The sequence below is a fragment of the Anabas testudineus genome, chromosome 16 (assembly GCF_900324465.2).
Source record: "Anabas testudineus chromosome 16, fAnaTes1.2, whole genome shotgun sequence".
Lineage (NCBI taxonomy): Eukaryota > Metazoa > Chordata > Actinopteri > Anabantiformes > Anabantidae > Anabas > Anabas testudineus.
The window spans coordinates 8,942,240-8,963,114 of record NC_046625.1 but is presented as its reverse complement, the minus strand read 5'-3'; the positions used below and the strand labels follow the sequence as shown (position 1 = coordinate 8,963,114).

At 43.2% G+C, this 20,875-nt stretch overlaps 1 protein-coding gene across 3 annotated transcripts in view; it reads left to right on the top strand.

Annotated features, from left to right (window-relative positions):
• Positions 1 to 20,875, top strand: part of si:ch73-22o12.1 (nectin-2) — a 70,936-nt gene that overhangs the window by 29,926 nt on the left and 20,135 nt on the right. For 2 of the 3 annotated variants that reach the window (XM_026370571.1, XM_026370570.1), the window contains exons 4-6: positions 864 to 1,157; positions 1,333 to 1,450; positions 2,085 to 2,233. In XM_026370571.1, coding sequence (XP_026226356.1) covers positions 864 to 1,157; positions 1,333 to 1,450; positions 2,085 to 2,233 — 561 coding nt within the window. Of the gene's footprint in view, positions 1 to 863; positions 1,158 to 1,332; positions 1,451 to 2,084; positions 2,234 to 9,432; positions 13,091 to 20,875 lie in introns of those variants that run through there. The other variant, XM_026370569.1, reaches the window with a different exon arrangement.

The following is a 20,875-nucleotide window of genomic DNA, read 5'->3' as shown; positions in this document are numbered from 1 at the left end:
TATCTACATTACTCACTATATTTAGGTATATATGTATATCGAAATGTGGAGTACTCTCCTCCTACCTCCCTCTGCCTGTTGTTGTTGTAGCTCTCTCCCTCCCCCAAAGGTAGCATACAGGTTAAAAGCATGTCCAGCTCTGCTTAATTGCTATTATAAGTGGTATTGTCAGATCAATTGTGTTCTTGTTAATGCAATGGAACCACAGGTCTGACCTTGGCCCGGCACCAGTGTGCTCCGCTCTCTTCACTCTCCAACGCATCATGGCTGCCTGCCTCCCTGTAGGCATTTTATTGATCTAGCTGCTTGTCATGCCTGCTGTCAGCTTTTGTCCTGCGTGCTCTCCTCTGGTCCCACACTAGTATCAGAGAAGGCAACTGAAGAATGAAGTGCGAGGTGATGTAGAGGGGGTGGAGGCAGACAAGCATCTTGCAGTGATTTCGAATTTGTGTATGGAAATGCAGTGCACCAGTCAGGGAAATAGTTTATCAATGGCGGGTGATATGGATAAAGAGGGAATAGATTAAAGAAATGGAGGGAAAGAAGATTTAGGGTTTGGATTTGTTTGCACTGGTGCTTGTAATTGTTTATCAATGCAGGCTCTGGAGAGAAAAATGACGAGAGAGCGAGGGGCAGGGGGGGGGAATCTGGGACAGAGGATGTTTGGAGATTGAGCTTTTGGATTTGCTTTTGCCAGACTGGTGACTCAAATTGTTTATCAATAATGGTGCACATTATCTTTTTCTTCAGCTGTCTTATTTCCATTTTATCTATCTCTACATCCCTTAATCTTCTCTCTGCCATTGTCTCTCTTCCTCTCTACAACCAACCTCCATCTTTGCATCAATCCATCCATCCATCAGCTAAGCCTCAGAACTCGGCCTCCATCGTCACAGTGGTAGAAGGCACTAATCCAGTCGCTGTGGCACGCTGTGAGTCTGTGGACGGCCGCCCCGCGGCCCAGATCACCTGGGAGACCTCAGCCAATGGCAATGCGACAACAGTGTCTAAACCAGGGGCCAACAACACAGTAACGGTGACCAGTGAGTATCGTATGGTTCCCACACCAGAGGACAATGGGAAAGACATCACTTGCGTGGTGTCTCACAGGACCCAGGTCAGAGCAGAGAGATTCCCATTGAAGCTAGAAGTTCAATGTAAGTATGTTTGACACACAAACGCAGCACTTATTCTTCCATGAATCACTGTTCACGCTCTAACATGATTTTGCCCTCCGTCCATTTCAGTCCCTGGATTGATTAATTGAGCTCTATTCTCCTTTTTTTTTTTTTTTTCCTCCTCTCTTCTGCCATTCATCTGTCCTTTCCCTAGACGCCCCTCAGGTGACCATAGCAGGTTATGATGATAATTGGTATATAGGTCGTACAAATGCAGTGCTCACCTGCCAGGCTACTGGAAACCCTGTTCCAGTCTCCGTCCAGTGGAAGACGTAAGTATCAGCACATGCTGGAGTCTCGTTATCACACGGTCTTTTCCCTCAATTCTTTTCCTTTTCCTTTCTTACCCTTCGTCCCCAAGTCTACAATCCACACAGAGCTGCAATCAGCGCTTTTATTATTTCCACTACAGCCGTGTGCTCTGATTGTGGAGATAGCCGTATAATTTCTCATAATAGACTCTGTGACTCTAGATTTAACCCTCGCATAATGAGAAACACAATATGACTCGTTCTTTCCCCTTTTCTGTATTATCAGCTATTAACATAACTGTGACAAAATTTTCCAAAAAAAACAAAACAAACAAAACTGGAGTCTGGAACTTTAAAATGGGAGAGATGAGATTTGGGGCCTGTATCCAGCAGATTTGATTTTCCCTCTATCCCCATCGCATTTTCCTCCACTGTGTGATAATGAATTTCTTTTTGAGAAAGGGGGAAACTGATTGGTATTGCTCTCCTGATCAAGATTAGTAGAATTTGATTGCACAATACAACACATTTTTGTAAACGTACATCTGTCTAAATTCTTATTGTGCCCATAGTCAAACAAATAACAATTCTAATTTCTTTCCATTTGTCCTTCTCCCTGTTCTCCTGTCTCTCTAATACGCTCATGCCCCTGCAGCGTGTCAGGAGACATACCAGACACAGTGCAGATCTCAGGCAACGAGCTGAGAGTACTGAAGGTGGATGATAATGTCAACACCACCTTCGTCTGTGAGGTCAAGAACAGCATAGGCATCAGCAGGGATCAGGTCACAGCTACGATCAGAGGTGAGTTAAAGGACACACGCCAGAAACATGTGCACATTTAAAAACCACATACCATGTGCATAAGTGGTCCTCACATACAGTGTCTCTCTTTGTGCACTTCTGTGACAGCATGAATTTGCATAAGAATTGACCCTGTCGTTATAAATCCACAAATCTGAACAGAGAAACACACTTGGTGCTCACTTGAGTCTCCTTCACCATCTAAACCTTCCCCTGGCTTGTGTATGGAAACATTTTTATCCTCTGAACTGATGAACTGGAACCAATTGCACTTTCACACTTTCATCACACATGCTACATACTGTATTTCCTCCTGTCTGATGTCTTCCTCTGGGATTTAATTTACCTTGTTCCACTTCACATGCCATATGAACACACACACACACACACACACACACACAAACTTTTTTTTCCGGTGCTGAGGACTCCCTGGGGTGTGTAGTGTAGGGCTAGAGGGTCCAACTGCTCTGTCCGTGGTGTATATGTATTACTGCTGTATAGAGTGTTTGAGTGTGTGAGAGTGACGGTGTGTATTTGTGTCCTTTGGGGTTCTCTCATTCAGCTTTTTATCTTTCTCCCTCCTTTTTCCTCTGTGTCCTATTAACAATGCATGTCACTTTTCTATGTCTCTCTGCATGCACTAAATAGCACTGTATTATCAAAGTTTCTTTTCCTCTGCGGTACCCAAGGTCTGTCTATTCCCTTTTGTACATCAGATGGCATTTTGCAGAGGGTTTTTTTTTGCAAGGTTTTTAGAGGTAGTTCACATTATGTGTTGCGCACATAAAGCATATTTGTGCTTCTCTTCTATTTTTCTAGCAGGAGAGAACAGTTCTTTCCCCTAAAGTCATGATCATAAAAGCTACTGAGTAGCTTCTTAGTAGTACCTTTGGCCATCAGTAATGACAGGAGAGACTAAAGCAAGTGAGCAGTGCTCATTAGAGTCAGTGTATTGAATATTTGGCTGCAAACAGCAGAAGTGATAGATTTGGCTCACATTTGGACTCAGCTGGGATTAGATTTGTGCTGATACGCTGTGTGTGTTTACAATTTAATATTTGTGATGCGTATCTGTCTGAGTGCTGTATGGCTTGTTGTACCACCTAAGTTCTTGGAGTTGAACCGGGCACGGTGGCACCAGGTAAAATGGAAAACATTCTGCTGCACACCTCAACAGAGTTCACGACTGCATTTCACCTCATACAAAATACATTCCCTTCCACTCTTCTGCTTCAAGTCTGCACTTAACTGGAAGTAATTTTTTGCTGACATGGGGGTAAACCTTGCCCATATTGCAGAAAAAGTGCATTTCTCTGGTGGCTACATCTTTTGAGCCACCCAGATCCTTCATGCCCTCATTTTCTTTATTATTATTTTTCATGTCTTCTTGCGCAGCCTCTCCTTATTACACTATATATTTCTCTCTTTCTTTCTCTTCCAACCCCATCTTTCCAAGTCCCTTGGCTCCTCACAGAGCCACAGCATGCGTCACCGTTCCTCTGGGGCCACTCTGTACTGCTGCATAGTAGTTACTGTCTTCTGTAGCGCTAAGGATGTCACCATCTCCTGCTGTGTATTACAAGGAACACGCAAAGAAGTTACAAAGTTCCAGGGAGCAGAGGGAGGAAGATGGAGGGTGCTGCTTTTAGACTAAAAAGCCAGGGAACGTGCACCAGGATGCACCAGCAGTTCTCATACTCAAAGAAGGGAGAGTGCAACAGCATGAGCGATGGAGGGAGAGAGTGGATGCTGATGGCACTTAAAACTCCCATGGGAATCTTGTGCCACTGCATTCTATCTTCACTGCTATTGGTCTCCACTATCTCTCAGCATAACGCGCGTATGTGTGTGTGTGTCTGTTTCCAAGCCTCTCAGAGCGGATCAGTCACCCTTTGCTGCTTCAGCTTCTGGCTCCTTCCACCATCCGTTCCTCTCTCACTCGGTGTCTTTTATCCCACATCTCCTCTCCTCTACCACTCTTCAACCCACTTTCTCCCTTTTTCTCTCATCTCTCTGGTCTCGTCTCTCTGGTCGCTTCCCGTGTTGGACTTCCCACAGTTTCCTTGTCCTGTCATCTCCCTCCTCCATTTCGTCTTGTTCTCTCGCGGCCGACCACCTCTTCCCTCCTTCCCACTCCTCTCTTACTCACTGGTAGAGGAGGAGGATAAGATGTGAGCTAAATTTGCTGGCAGTTAAGAGGTGACTGAGGGAACCAGCGAGTGTCGGAGTGAAGGAAGTTTGCAGAAGACGGAGAGATTGAGAGAAGTATTCAGAAAGAAAAATTGAGTCAGTATTAGTTGAATTGAATAGATGAAACGGAGCATTAGAAAGATGTATAATGACTCCAGATGGGGGGGTGATACAGACCTGTAGAGGCTAATGTGAATGCGTGTGTACAAACAGGGCTAAGAGGGGCCGACAGGCGTGAAATGGCCAGCACCTGCTTGATAGCAGGTCCCCTACTCTCCCCAAAGCTGCATGACACACACACACAAATCTACACACTTGTGTGCATTTGTGTGGTTGTTTGCCCATGTCCTCTGCCCTCAGTCTTGTCCTGTGCACATGGAGGCCGAAAGAGGGATGGATGTCCTCTCTTCTCCTTGCCTCTCCTACTCTCATCTTCGATCCGGCAGCTTAGTCACAGCCTGCTCTCCCCTCATCTTTCTTTCCATTTATCTCTCCCTCACTATCTCTTTTGCTGCAGTTTGCTCTTTTCATTGCATCTCTCATCCTCTCAGTTAGCATATGCTCTCTCATCATCCTCCTTATCTCTCTCAGGTTGTCTTTCAGCCTCCGCAAGTCTGGTGCTGATCTCCGTGCCCAGAGAAGAGACACCTGCCCCCAGCATTCTCTCCCTCTCCTTCTCATGCCCATGCTATCTCCTTCTCTCTAAGCTTTAACTCTTAAATACCAGTAGCTCTTTCTTAATCACAGCTTTATAGTCTCCATCCCTCCCTTCCAGTCTCCTCTTGGGGGTTTCTTGCGTGGCTAAACCAGATTCCCTCCATCTTCTGTCTCATTTCCCCCTCCATCCTCAGCCGAACCTCAAAATGCTAAATGCCCGCGAATGAATCTCACAACATGGTCTGAGGGGTCTCAGTTCAACAGAAATAAGATTTCCTCTCAATTCACTGCATTCTCTCCCATTTTCAGACTCATCTAAGGAGACAGTTCAAGGGCAAGGGGCTTGGCCATTTTCCTCTGCTGGGTTTGGGTGTATGCGTGTGTGTCTGCTTGCATCTGCCTGTGTTTCTCGGTGTGTGTCTCCGGCCATGCGAAAATTGCCAGAGAACAGGTCTGATCGAGCCAAGTCTCCCTCCAGCCTGCAACTGGACCCCTGCCCACCCCTCATTAGCACACACTCTCTCTCTCTCTCTCACACACACTCTCACACACACACACACACACACACACACACACACACACACACACACTTGTGCACATGTACACACAACTCTGCTCAACAATTTTACATGCTGACAGAGAATACTACTAAGCTATGCTCTAGGTGCAGCCCAACCCAGCATTGGACCACTGATGACCATAATGGGTTGTGTGTGTGTGTGTGTTTGTGTGTGTGTGTGTGTGTGTGTGAGAGAGAGAGAGAGAGAGACCATGCATGATTTTTGAAGGCTGCAGTAGATTTTACTTCCGCTCCATCTCTCTCATTACTTGCGGTCACTTGGAGCTTACGGTTGTGCTGGATGTGACTTCATAAGAAACATGCTGATTTTTGGCTTCCACAGTATGGTGTGTGTGTGTGTGCGTGTGAGTGTGTGTTTGGTAGGGGAGGGGAGGGGAACGGTGGGAGGTGCAGTTACTGTACTTATGCATGTTTGTTTTTCTACTTTAAAACTCGCCCTCTCTTATCCACACAGCATGCATATTGCAGTTGTTCAGTCTCCTCATCCAGCAGAATGTGTTTATACGATGTCCTCTCCTCACCCACTTAAATCAATTCCACTGGTGCTTTGTTAGGATGCGTCTGAGTTTGTAGTGGGCCTGTACTGGGAGCCAGGGGTGGCTCCTTTACATCTCTCTTAAATCTTTCAAGTGTTGTCTCCAGAAGGGTAAAATAAAATATGAATTTGCATCCATGAAAAGATTTTCCACTATACACTTTGAAAGAGACACTTAGGCAGTGACTTGAGCAAAGCATTAAAAATAATTTGATGAGTGGAATTTAGGAAGAATTTGCATTTAAATTTGAGTGTAATTCCTTTTGATGTGAAACAATGTGTGGCAGCATCTGGCCCTAAGTTGGCATAGAGATTGTTGCCATGTTGCATCTGCCAGAGCTTCACAGAGCCTGAGGTGAAAATGCATTTCTTGTGTTCCTGTTAGAAGTGGACACTGAGGGCTGGCTCTCATGCTCATGTGTGTGAACAGAACTCTTTAGCACTGCACAAGGGAGAACAGGAGGGGAGACAGCCAGTGTGCTTGGAGAGCCTGGTGAGAAAAAAGGATAGAAAGAAAAAGATATGTAGCCACATGAAATTATTAATTTTGTCCCTAGACATATGTTGCAAGTGAAGCACAGAACAGGAGAGCAGAGAGAGAAGCAACATACGACAGAAATACTCATGTTAAATTGGAAAGATGGAAAGCAAAATGAATTTAGAGGAGATGGAAAGTGTCTGTGCAGGAGACAGCTGGTGAAGTGGAGGCAGAGATGGAGAAATGGGTAGTGGAGGCAGAAATAAAGAGGAGAGAAGCACAGGTGTAGACAGCAGTAGACTACCATTTTCTCTTCTGACAAGAAACTGTGTTACAAGAGTAATTCTGTCAGCTCTCTGTAAACTTAACAAGAGGGCTGGCTTCTGATTTTATTTGAAATAGGGATGACAATAAGAATTGGGCTGATTCACTACTTTCAAATTTAGAAAGGGGATTTCAACGACGGCTACCACTGGTTAATCCTCTGCAGCGGCTGGTTAAAGTGCAGAGAGTGGAAAGGAAAGCAAGAGCAGCAGAGAGGATGTTCAGCTTAGCTAAGGGTTCTTGATCACTTTCAACCAGGGACTAAAATTAAAAATTCATTTGCTAACCATGACGTATTGGGTTTTATTGTGGAGTTCATGCATTCCAACCTGAAGGGAGCAGGGACACTTTAGAATAATAAATTATACATAGACTTTATATCATAAGATGGTGTTTCTGTAACAGTGTGCCTCCTTCAGGGATTAAAAGAGTAAAATGAGAACATTTAATCTCTTGTTTCTGGGGCTTCCAGATGTGCAAAACTAGCCAGACTAAATAAATTAGCATATTAAATAAAAATCAAAAAATACATTTACCATTACATGATATACCTTTGAGCCCTGTAAATGTGGGAATAATATACATTTAGACATTATTTTCTCTTCTACTAAAAGTAGGCTCACTCTTTAAATCTTGGAAGAAGACACATTGTTGCAGAAACAGCTTATGGAATAAAGTCTGATGTGTATATCCATCAGTCTAATGTGCTCCCTCCTTCTTGTTGAAGTCACTTTGCTTGTTATGTTGTATATATTACCTTGTTAAATAACCTATGTTGTTTCAAGGACATCTTTATTCAAAGTGCTTCACAGTGCAGTGAATGCAAACAGTATGACTGGAGCAGACCGTAACTAACATTATCAGGCAGTGTTAGTGCCATAAGCCCTCCCATGGGAGGGGAAGCGGTCATAGGGCCTGTATTTGGGGAGCTGGAGAGCACTTAAGGCCATGAACTTCTGTCCCCAGTAAGCGTATGCATAGCAGTAAAACTGTGTTTGTGTTTTCTGGTGTTGTCTTAAGTGGGCCTGGTGTCAAACTGCAGTACTGGCTAAGATGTGTCCATGATAGCAAGTGACTGGACATATGCTGATTTTAATGATAACTTAGCTTATTTTTGGCTGTATTTTACTTAAGCAATGACCAGTATGGCTGCAGACATGCATTTAAAGGTAAACAAGGAACAAGATGCTTATATTCTTAAACCTAAGTCACCAAGAATACCTACAGTGAGCTATGTTATTGCCACTATAAATCAGAAAAATCTAAAGAGTACCCATCCTTTACTTCAAACAAATTCCTCTTTTGCTGCTCAAATAGCTGCTTTAAAATACTACTGTAATATCACTGCCTAGGCATATCGAGGGAGTGGGAAGTGTGAGTTCAGAGAAAGCACACTGTATAGATGAGAAGTCATGTGGGATATTTTAACAACCCTAATATACACCAGTGTCGCCAGTGTTTATTTTTATTTTTTTCACAGAGACACCAACATAAACAGTGTGCATTGGATGATGGAGCTCATCTTTACTTATGTGCTCTCTTTGCCACTTTGCATGCTAAAAAGCAATTTGAACTCAACTTAAAATGGCTTCTTTTTATGTATGTGTGCATGCAACATGGCAGTCTGACTTATTCAGTAGAGCAAAAATGAACACACATACAGGACTGACGTGCATTCAAGCAGTGCCTGTGGTTTACAGAAGCGGAGAGGAGTGCCAATCTGTCTCCCTGCTCTTCGTCCACGGCTGCCAGGAGGAGTTGTCATTCTGCTGTGTCACTTTGTCACTCACTCAATCCACCGCCTCCTCCTCCTCTTCTGCCACCTCCTCCTACTCTTCTTCATCCAATTTCTACCCTCTCCCCCCCTCCATCCATCATTATTCTCCTCCTCTGCATGGCCTCCACCTGCTCTGCCCTGCACACGCCATTCGTAGCGCCTTCAAAAGTGTGTGTGCGGCCTGCCCTTTTTTGCCTCCCCTCACCTTGCGTTGTGATTTGTGGCGAGCTTTGGAACAATACCTGGTGTTTGAAGGACGACAAGGAGGAAATGTGGATGAGATGTTGGTGTGACATGAGTGTGGGAATGGGGACAGGAGCAGCTCTGAGGTAGAGGAGGAAATGTTAGTGTCGCAGGAAGCTCAGCACATACAGATACACACTTGACTGTACCAACACCTCAGCACTCTTACACACTTGACTGAATACGGTTCAAACCAGCAACACTGACACCATTCAACCCTTACTTTCTTTCTGTCTTCCCCTTTTTTCTTGTGGTTTTTCCATGGTGTTACCCTTTCCTGCTTCTGCTTTTTATGCTGTCTGTTTTCCCCCCTGCCCTCTATCCCTATTTTACACTGTTCTCTTTTTTCCCCCCTTTTTCAACCATGTTCCTATTCTTCCTTTTTCTCCCTCCCTGCCTATCCTCCCTCCTACAGAGCCCTCAGTGAACCCATCCAATGCTGGCGTGGTGGCGGGAGCTGTGATTGGCTCCCTGCTGGCTCTCCTTTTGGTCGCTGCTCTCATCGCTGTGCTCGTGACCCGTAGCCGCAGGCAACAGCAGGGTTACCGTGCCAATGGTGGAAGTGACATGAAGACACGCATATTTGGTGGCGGCAAGAAGGCCAGCAAGAACGGCACAGGAGGAGGTGCAGGCAGCGGTGGAGTTGGAGGCGGTAACAACAATGGCCCGATTTACGTTTACAATGATGGCTCATCCCACCAGGGCCTCGGAGAGAAAAACAACCACCACCAACCACTCACCATGGGAGGCCGGCCTGAAGTTGTTGCCTCTACACCCACTGCCCAAGACATCCTGCTAAGCAACGAATTAGATGATGCAGAGAGGAGGAAGTTTGACGAGCTGGAGGAGGAGGGGTATGATCACTTTCCTGGAGGGGCCCCGATCCTCCAGCTTCGCCCTCCACACGATGAGGATGATATGATGGGAGATTACCTGGATGATGGCATGGAGTCCCAGCGGGATGGCTCTGTCATCTCTCGGACTGCAGTTTACGTATAAGCAGAAGGGAGAACAAGGTGGAATGGAGGCTTCCTCCTTAGGATTTTGTGGCTCTAGGGTCTCGTCCCTGTCTGAAAGAGGAGAGAAAATAATACCACTTTTATTTTTGAAAATTGATTTTAAATATAATCTATTATTAATCAAAGTGCAGTCCCTGAATGAACTGAATGAACAGGAGGGTGTGGTGGGGATATTCTGAAAGAGTTCTCGCTGTTATCTGGTCCCTCAGAACTGAAAATCAAACAGAAAAGAAACAACATTTCTCCCACTGCATCTGCTCATGCTATCCCTATCACTGGGACCTTGACAAGGACTCTTGACAGACAGACTAAAAGAGAGAAACTATGTAGTGTGGGAGTAGTATAATGGAATCATGATACAAGCTTGGCTATAGAGGAGGCATCGCACTTGCATATTCACTCTTATCTTCACCAAAACAGTAGAAGTGGAAGGGGTTGTCAAGCAGTTATGTTTTGCCTGCTATTCTCAGTCCTCCTGTGGGAAACCTTTTGTTTGGGTAATGCGTTGTGCTGTGACAGCTTGTGGGTAGTTAGTAGCTAGTGATGGGTTGGGAGGAAAACCTTTTGAAGGTATAGACAGCAAGCATCAGGTGATTTAGAGAAGAGAACAATGTATTTGTTCCTGTTTGCTGGCGAGTTCTCCTTTCCGCTCTCTCTGCCTTCTTCTCAAACTTAAAAAAAAAAAAAAAAAAAAAAAAACATCTTTGCAGACTATCATCCGCAGTAGGCACTCCTGAATTTACAAAAAATTTAAAAAGAACAATTGTTTGTTCCTCATGTGCGGCACAAATACAAGAGCACCTGAATTTAACAAAGGAAGTTTGCAGAGAGTCTAAACCAAGTTCTTAACAAGGTATTCGCATTCAAACTTTTTGTACTGTGCCTGGAGGAGAGAGACGTTAAACAAGAGATGAAAGAATGAGGTGTAGCCGATCTGACAGGGTCAAGAGATGGAGCGAGGGATGCAGGACTAGAGAGGAGCATGTCTCTTCTTTTTCTTTTGTTTTCTTTTGCTCCTCATCCCCATCTCTTCAGAGTGCTCCTGACAGGAGGAGCTTGACTGGTAATGAGCCGTGAAGTCGCTCGCTTAGCCAGGACCAACAGATTGCTGCCACTGATCGTTTATGATGTGGCGAAATCCTCTCCCTCCCACCTCTATCTCTCTATCATCCCTGTGTCTCTCCCTTTCTTTCTTTACCCCTCTCCTGAGTGTTTATGGGAAGTTTATGATTTATCCAGGGCAGTGTTGAGGTCAGTGCCACAGAGAGCAGAGGGGGGTATTTTACTGCTCCCAATGTGTCAAACGCACCACTTACTCTGTTTCAGCGCGGCCTGCTCTGGCATACCAGGACTCAATAATCCACCTGGAGTGGCCGTGTTCACTCTACCGCACAGACACTTCCACCTTCCCCCTTACTTAATGGCTGGATGCAACAGAATCCCACCCCCCCCCAAAGTCCGTCCACATTAGGACAGATAGCTTTTCAATAACATCATGTGAGATTTCTTTCCATTAACGGATGTTGTTAAATATAGTGAATTGATCGGGACACATGAAAGGCTGCATCCACGGCGAAGCTATGGGAGTCATATTGACTAACAGGGAACAAGCAGCGAAATTGCCCCTTCTAAATCAGCATCAGGACAGATTGTCTCCTGGCTGTTAATTTATCCTTCTAATGAGCTGCTGGAGGCTCTGTCTGGCAAATATTACTCCATAGCTACTGTAGACTGCTCTCTTTGAGGGTCAGTGTGTACATATGCATGTATCAGCATAGCTGCTTGATGACTGTAATGGACAATCTTGAAGAGGATGAGCTATGATTGTGTTTTGGCCTTCTAATCAGCTCCCCTTGACACCCACAGGGAGTCTGGCGGGTGTAGTTTTAATGGAAGCATTGCTGACCTCCTTAAGGCCCAGCTTAGATCGAGGATTGTGGTTAGCTGCAGGTCATAATGTCAAAAACAGGGTGATCCAGTGTCAAGGGCAAAGATGACTGTGGCTGTTTTTAACCTTGAAATGCAGATGTGAGACACAGTTCCACTGTGCAGGTATGTGTGTTGAGATAGACCGTCCTTGTTTGCCACTGTGATGGTTGTTAACCTTGAAGATAGACTGAGAGAGACACAGAAGACAGATGACAAAAATAGAGTCAGCGTTTAGTGTTTGAGCACCGTCTGGCATTTTGTAAGCCACTGTGTTCAATAGGATTATTGTCTAATGGCCTTAGCTTATACATACATGCAGCTACTGTCAACCTGGAGTGCAGTAAATTTACTGAACACAGCTGATTTGTCACAGCAGCTCAAAATGAAAATGTATTACTTATTTTTGCACTTGTGCGTGTCACCACTACAAAGAGAAATATGACTGTAACACTTGCTTCTTGGGGAAAAAATACCAACAAGGGACAAAACTGTATGTACATTTTGGTGTATCTGTGTACTATATATGTAAGCATCTTTATTTTTCTTGTGAAAATGTGGATATTTATGAAAATGTAAATATCAGATTGATTGATCCCGTGTTGCCAGTGTTGTGGAAGTAAAGATTAAGGATTTCTGATTTGGGTAAACCTGAAGTTCAATTGTCTCAGATGGCATTGAGAATGTAATTTTTAATCTAATGAATACCTCAGTAGTTTGTGTGTTTCAACATACTGAACTCACTGAGCTTAGTTTACCTAAACCTAAACCATAGGACTTCATTTGTACTGGGGTATATGAATTTTGTTTATTCTGTTTTTTTGGTTAAGTTAGAATTGTCTGGATTTCCACATAATAAGCACACACTTTTTTTTTTTTTTTTGCACAATTGGCTTCTCTTTGACTGACACCTTGCACAATGCAAAAATACACACAGCACACAGCAGAATTTAACAGGTAGGCTGTAACCACACAAGCAATGGTCTGTGTTGTGTCTTAGTCAGCTCCATCCGGGTATACAGTGGTGCGTGTCTTGTTGTGATGCTGCTTTGGGACATCTGTTGCTGCCATTGGGGCTGTAACCTGAGTAGCCACCTTTGTCATCATAAAAAAAAAAAAAAAAACGAACAGAACAAAAACTGGCAAACTGAAAATATTGTGCATTTAGCGTGCACACACACACACACACACACACACACACACACACACACACACACACACACACACACGCTGTACGTATACATACGCAGAATGTAGAGAAACATTCGCCCACACGCAAATACCCCTCAGTCACTCTCATTATGCTCACTCCCACAGCCAAACTGTGCAGAAGGCACCTCATACCTGACAACTCTGCCATCTCCTGACATAAGCCCACACAAATGCGCTCACATAGCTGCGCAGAAAAACACACATATACGAAAACACATTTTCTTTTTCCTCTTCTTGCTCAGTGACTCTGTCAGGACAAATACTGTGTCCTGTTAGTGTGGAAAGAGCCAGAGCATGATGTGTCCACTGCTTTCTCTACACCAAATAATCCCAGCCCGTTCCCAAATCGATTTCCATCTAGAGACGGCGACACGTTCAGGGACGCACACTTTTCACCCAGTGTCAGAAAAACACACTTTTTAGGAAACAGTTTGTCCGTCTTGCTTTTATTCTACACGGGAAATATAGCTTTCATGAAAATGCCACCACATCGACCTCCTCCACCTCCTGGATCCCTTTGAATGCTTTTACGCAGTCTCAACTTCCTACTCATCTCCAAAATGCTGTTTTCGACTTCTCTCACTCAACAACCACGACTGCCTCCGCAGAAACACACACACACACACACACACACCATTGCCATCCACCTCAGCACCCAAGTAAGGCTTGTCAGACAAAATGCTTTCAGAGAAATTCACAGTCCTGGCCCAGGTCTAGCACAAGGTTAGATACCAAATACCCCTTTTTTTTTTCCAGGAAGTCGCATGCTGTTGGTGTGCTTTCAGTTCAAAACATGTGATGACTGATCAAAGCCTTAACATCTCCCATCTTACTTGCATAAAAAGAAAAAAAAGAGATCAAACCTTCCTGTGTACATAGTATAAATATATAAATATGTAGCAGAGAAAAGAATTACTAATTTATGGTGTCACGTTTGTGTATTCCTCAGTGACAGCAAGCATGAAGGATTTATTTTCTCCTATTACAGTTTCTCCTATTTTCTGTTATTTTGCAGTGCTTTATAATTTATGTTTTCTGAGTGCTTTATTCTTGACTGCTGCGCTGTGATTGCTGCCAAATCTGGCAAATGTGCTTCTTCTATACAAACGAACTGTACACACAACAAAACAGTCTCACCCCAAATGTGCTTTTTATTATTGACTCTGTGTAAAAGTTGTATTTCTTTCTTATTTGTATTTTTTAATTTTAAATTTATTTTGATCTTTTAAAAGAAAAGGACAAAAAAAAAAAACAAAACAAATTAGAATTGTTGTCGCCATTTTGTCATGTCATGCCTCTTTTTGTATTTTGTTGCTATTAAAGATTTCTTGATTTTTGAAATGTTCCAGTCTTGCTGCGTGTGATATCTGTTTCTCCTTTTCCATGCTCTCTCTTCATCACTTGAGGTTAGTGTGGAAGGCTGAAGAGCCAGATTGATTAGAAGTGCCAGTCATTGATTCTCACTGATTAGATTTATAGATTAATTGATCAGGATATGAAGTGGTCTTTCTGTCCGTTGTCGTCCATCCTTCACACTGCAAACACACCACCTCCCTGACTTTTTTTTTTTTTTCCACTCTCATTTCCTTGTCTGTCTCTCTCGTTTCAGTTTTGATAAATCTGTGTGCGTGTGTGTCAACAGAGGTGTGATAACAAGCTTATGGGGAAACTGAGCACAGCAATGAGAAGCCATTTTGTGGATTATAATTGTGTTGTAATGTAACTCCACCTCCTCCTAGTCTCTCTGATTTGTACATGTGTCCTGGTTGGCTGAAGTAAACTTGCTGCCTTGGTAACAGGTATGTAAGAGATGCTTTCGTTCTTTAAAGGGCACATTTTTTCTGTTGGGTTTTCACCTGAGCATGCGGATAATGAAGACTGACTGTTCAAAGTGCACGCACACTCTTATTTCAAGATGCGGATGTATAATCATTATATTCACTAGAGCTCTAATACCTTCTGGGCAAATACTGTTCACGCAGAGAAGAAGATAGAGTTTAGGAATGTAGTGTTGGGGCTTTAGTGGTTTTCCTGGAGGGAGGCAGTTTGTGTTTTCAGTAGGGAATGTGCAGGCCAAGCTGAAACTCGGTGAATGGAGTGCCTCTCAAAGGCTGCATTGTTTGAACTCGGACTAAAGCAAACTGGTTTGGTCAAATTTTAACAGAAGGACACATAGAGGGTTGTCTGTGTCTGTGTGTGAACAGGTTTCTGTATAATGTTCTGGCGTGTGAGTGCATGCGTGTGTTCATGCGTGCCTGTGCACCTGCCTCATTTGGTTTACATACAAAACTGCCCTCCGTGTCCCCTCCAAAACAATACAGTTAAGTTCCCCACGATGGTGACAGTTGGTTTATGGCAGTTATGGCAGCGTGTCCCCAATGTTTGCCTGGTGCTTTGATGCCGTCATGTATCTGTGTGTCATCCTGGCTCCTTGTCACAGTTCATTTTTGTTGCAGGCTTCTTCTGTCAATGCACAGCTATTTACTGTGAGTCCAGCCCACCATCTGGCCTCTCTAATTGCTTTGGATTTGAGTCTAGTGAGATGGAGAGCACTTACACACAGACACACTCTGACTCTTTTCGGTTTTGTAGCTGAATGTAAAAGACTGGAGCGCAACAGAAAGGCTTTTAAGCTTTAGATAGGAGTAAAAGCTTGTGCAACACTTGCAGTTTTGTCTACATTTGTCACAAAAAAAAGGTATGCACCTATGTGAACATGGGTGACCCCATAAAGCAGAACCTGGCCTATTTGAGCTGAGAGCAAATAAGCTGGATCTGAAGCCAAAGTGACAGCAGCTATGCCAAGTGCTACCACCGTGTTCAACATTAGCTTACAGTGACAAGACATGGTGTGGTGCCCCCGGGCAATCAGCTAGCTGGTAGAGGCCCTGCTTGTACCACCGTATTTGTGTGTGTGTGTGTGTGTGTGCACAGGCATGTATTAGACAGAGAGTGAGCAGCACGATGTGCTGAAAGAAGTATGAGAGTTTTGCTGGATTACTGACAGATCAGAAAGTGTTTTTAGACTTGATTATTATCAGAAGGTTCCACGTATGAGAGGACAAACGTGATGAGTGTGTGTGTATTGTTTCACACGTGCATCTCTGTGCCTGCATGTACTTGTCTATTTAACTTCCAGCACTGGCAGCTACAGCCACTGTTGATTTAACATCTGATTGTGTGTGTGTGTGTGTGTGTGTGTGTGTGTTTGGGTATTTGGATTAGCATGCAGCCCCAATTTGGGCTCTCTTTGCTGATAACCGCTTACACAATGCCCCCTATTTAACCTTTCACCCTCTGGCTCCAGACTTCACTAATAAATCCCAGAGTGATTGATAAATGGCCAGGCACTTTGCATGGATGCCTGAATGAAGGATGTGGTGACCTGCCTTGACAGGGATTATCTGCCTCTGACCTTAATTATGAAAGTAGGTTCCTGCATATTTTTATTGGCTTTAAAGCAAATGATTGTTCTCGTTCTCTCCTGTGATGAATCGTTAAAGTTCCAACTGTGTAAGTAACAGGAAGATTTGTGTCAACTGGCAGTGATACACTATGTTTTTCATTATTTTGGTTCTGTGCTCCAGCACACTGGATTTGATTCATAGCCAAACATACCCCTCCAGTTTCAGGACCATGATCCCAAAGATGGAGACAAGGTGATCACTGACCTCAGTCTAAGCATGTGTTTCATTTCCTGAAGACTGGGCTGAAGAATAAAAGCAAGACATGAATATGACTGCAGTCCTGATGAGGTAGGAAATCAGTTGATGTCTGAGAGTGTAGATGACTTTTTCAACTTGTCCAGTTGTTTGCTTTCTTTCTTTCTTGTATTTGTAGCAAGACAAAGACGACAAGGCTGCAGTTTGTGAGGCTGTATTAACACGCTGAGGTTTCGCAGGTTTAATGTCGCTCTTGTTCACAATCTTAGTTTACATTTACATTTAGATGTAGTCATTTACCAGACACTTTTGTCCAAGGCCACTTACAAGTAAGGTAAAAAGCAGTATCAAAACGTTTTTTTTTTTTAGCAAAGTGCCTTTAGAAGATGGGTTTGTTTAGGAGATATAAGAGAGTGAAGATAGTTAGATAGCTTGTTTCCCCATTGTACGCAGTGGATGACGGTGATTACAGGACCATTAATGTACGTGCCAAATTGAATGGCAATCGATCTAGTAGTAAATGTTGGGTCGTATTACTCACCACCAAATGTGAACCACACGATGGCACTAGAAGAAAACTTGGAGGATCACCAAGGTCATAGGAATGATACTATGTAATAGTAATTGCTATGGTTCAGTCTGGACCAAATTAGTGGATCAATTGATCCACACTGCTACTGTATCCATGCAGACCTAGAATCTGATGTAGATATGAAAAGTACTTATCTCACAGTTACTAGTCTAGTCTAAACAAGTGTAAACCTATATGATACAGAATGTCAGAATGTACAATTTACTTTCATGCACCCTTGTTTAATTAAAATTAATTTGTCTTGTTGATCTTTTATGAGTCCATATGACACTAATTCGTTTTGACCATGGTGGTTTGTGAATACTAAATAGGGAACTTCTCATTGCAACAGATTATAGTACATTAACATTTTTAATGGTTTTGTGGCAAGGACTGGATATTTACATATGTTTTGATCTGCTATCTGATATCCTCTCTTCTTTTCGTTACTTTCATGGAGTTTTGTTTTGGCTGAATGCAATGATTGCGGCAGCCTCAGGCAACAACTATATCCACTGTTTACTTATTAAACAGGCACTTGCATATTACCTGAGATGTTAATGAAATGCAGATGAAAGTAATGGCTCTTCCATGCCTTCCTTTCTACCAAAAATGCAGTGTCAAAGAACTTCATTGATTGACAACATCAGTTTTAACAAAGATGTCCCTAGGCAATTATTTCCTGTCAAAGTTAATAACTTTTTTTTTTTAACCAGAGCTTTAACATTATCTGACTGGAGATGCTATTGTTCTAAAAATGTATTGTTATCATGTAGAGCAAGGTGAAATCAGAGGGCAGATGAAGTTACATCGTAAATAATCACAGGAAATTGGAAATTGTATCATTTGTCTTCCTCAAGCAGTAAACAGTAACATCTGATCTTCTGGCTTCTGGTCATTCAGTTTTGTTCAGATATGTGTTCACTGCACACACACGTGTGGAGGGAAGTGGATACTCCTGTTTCCCCTAGAGGCCCTTGGGCATTTATGCTTCCTGTCCTGTGCTGACAGGGCTGGAGGTAGCAGGGTGGATGCAAAGTATTGTTGGGTGGATGAGGCACGTCTCCCCTGGGGAGCACATGCTCAGCTTACTGCTGGGAGGACAGAGAAATGCAGGGAGAGAGGGATAGGGCAAAGAGGGCGTGTTGGTGTGTAGAGAATGAAGAGGAGGTGAAGGGATGAGATCTGAGGCCTTGTAGAAGACGCTACAGAGAGTTAACTGATATTTACATTTAACAGTGACTAATGCAAGATTGAATAAAAGGGGAAAAGAGAAGAAAGAAGAGGAGGAGTCGGGAAGGATGGAGAGAGCAAAAGGGCATAAAGCAGAACAGAGGCAGCTGACTGAAGGGAGGAGGATGATGAAGGCTGAGTTGCTGCAGCTGTGTTGATTTAGCTTCTCACAGATCTGATTTTGTGTGTGTGTGTGTGTGTGTGTGTGTGTGTGTGTGTGTGTGTGTGTGTGTGTGTGTGTGTGTGTGTGTGTGTGTGTGTGTGTGTGTGTGCGCATGTGTGTGTGATGGAGAGTGGGAAAGAAGCTTTGACGTTTTCAGAATGCCGCTGACCTCGACACACCTGCACAAACACCCACCACCACCACCGCCAGATGAAAGATGTAGCGTGTGTGTGCGTGTTTGTGAGTTAAATAAGCCCCAAAAAGTCTTCGTGCGGTGACTTACCTGGAACAAATCCTGTTCTAGAAAATTAAAAACAAAGAACATTATGTGAATGCAGTATGACCACCAGGGAGTGTAGCTTTGGGCAAAGTGTGCATTTGTATGTTTGTGTGTGTGCCTGTGCGTATGAATAAAAGAGATTTATATCAGGGAAAGAATGGTTTGTTGCTGCTCCTAAGAATAGATTCTGTGACGGAAATGATTTTGATGCTGTATGCAAGCCTGTGTGTGTGTGTACTTGTGTTTGTGTGTGTCTCATTTTGTGTGTATTTGCCCTGGAGTGCTTTGCAGATCAAATGCACTTGCTGTTTAATTCACCATCTCAACAGGCAGCTCTTACAAAGTACATGCACACTCTGGCACATGCACGTCTGCGTATGCACTCGGATATAAACATACAGAATAAAAGATGAATATGGAGATAAAAATGAAATAAGTCTGCAAATATTTGGTCTTAAGGACTTGAGATATTCTTCTGGGGACTGCCAAATTTGTAGTAAATGGTAGATGATTGTGTTCGTGTTCATTTGTGCATGTAACTGCTGTGCAGATGTTTGTCTGCCCGACAGTACAGAATGTGCATGCAAATGTATGTTGCCTTTTTTTCCTTCCTTGTGTGGGAGTTCATCACAAATGTTTCCTGAGTGCTGCTGAACAACTAATGTTTGTTATGTTGTGTGTGTTGTTCCTCATAAGATGTTTTGAATTTGCACCAGAACTGAATAGAAACATTATTGCCAGCACTTTTACAAGTAAATTAGCATATGTGCCGCTGTCTGTGCATTTAGTGTGAAATGGCTGAAATTACTGCTGTGATAAAACATAATATAAAATAAAAGTATATATAAGTGTGTACGTTTAAAAGTAGAATTAAAGGACCAGTAAAACTCAGTATATTGTCACATCTTGGTTTTGCTCATTTCTGAAAACACAACTCCGATCCAGATGTTGATACATATTCTTGAATTCAACCCAACTCGAAATGCATTTATGGGTTTCCTGTGCAAGTCTCTGGTTTGTACAGTGCAGTGAAGTGATGGAGGCGACTGGACTGTGAGCCTTCATCAGCACTGTATTATTATGTGATGTTATCTACACTGGCTGGTTCCCTGTAGGGCCTAAGTCTTCGCTTCCTTCCTTGTTTGACATTAAACAACAGCCATAGTGAAGAGAGGACTGTCAGAACTTCACAAAATTGTGTGTGAGAGTGTGTCTTTGTCTCATGTGCATTTGTCAGCGCCCCCTTTATATCCACAGACTGCCTCCCCATTCATATGTCTGTCATCTTATCTAGACATCTTTTTTCCTGTAATCACTCCTTCTGCCCCGTCCTCTTCTCTGCCGCTCCTATCTTCTGATCGTCTGCTGCAGACTAAATGTTGGAGCATTGCAAATCTGTTAAAGAATTGTGTGTGTCTGTAGCTATGGATGTGTGTCTTTGATTTACTGCAGCCAACACTATCCAAACAATCCTGGGATGTAAAATCCTCTCTAATCACTCTGCTTCCTCTATTCTATTCTCATTTCACCAACACTTCCCCAGTGACTTGCTATTGAACCCACAGGCATCTTTTGTTTAGTTTTTTTAAGGAAATACCTTATTGATTTAACCCATTAATTATTGCTCCAAGCAAAAGACATCTGTATGCATGCTGTCAAACTGCTCCAAGCTGCTAAATCTTTGATATCGACGTCTTTCGTTGTCCTTTATACTTATACCCACTTGTTTTACACATGTGTTTGTCACATATATAACTGCTGTGGGTCTCCTGTATGTTGGCATACTATTAAC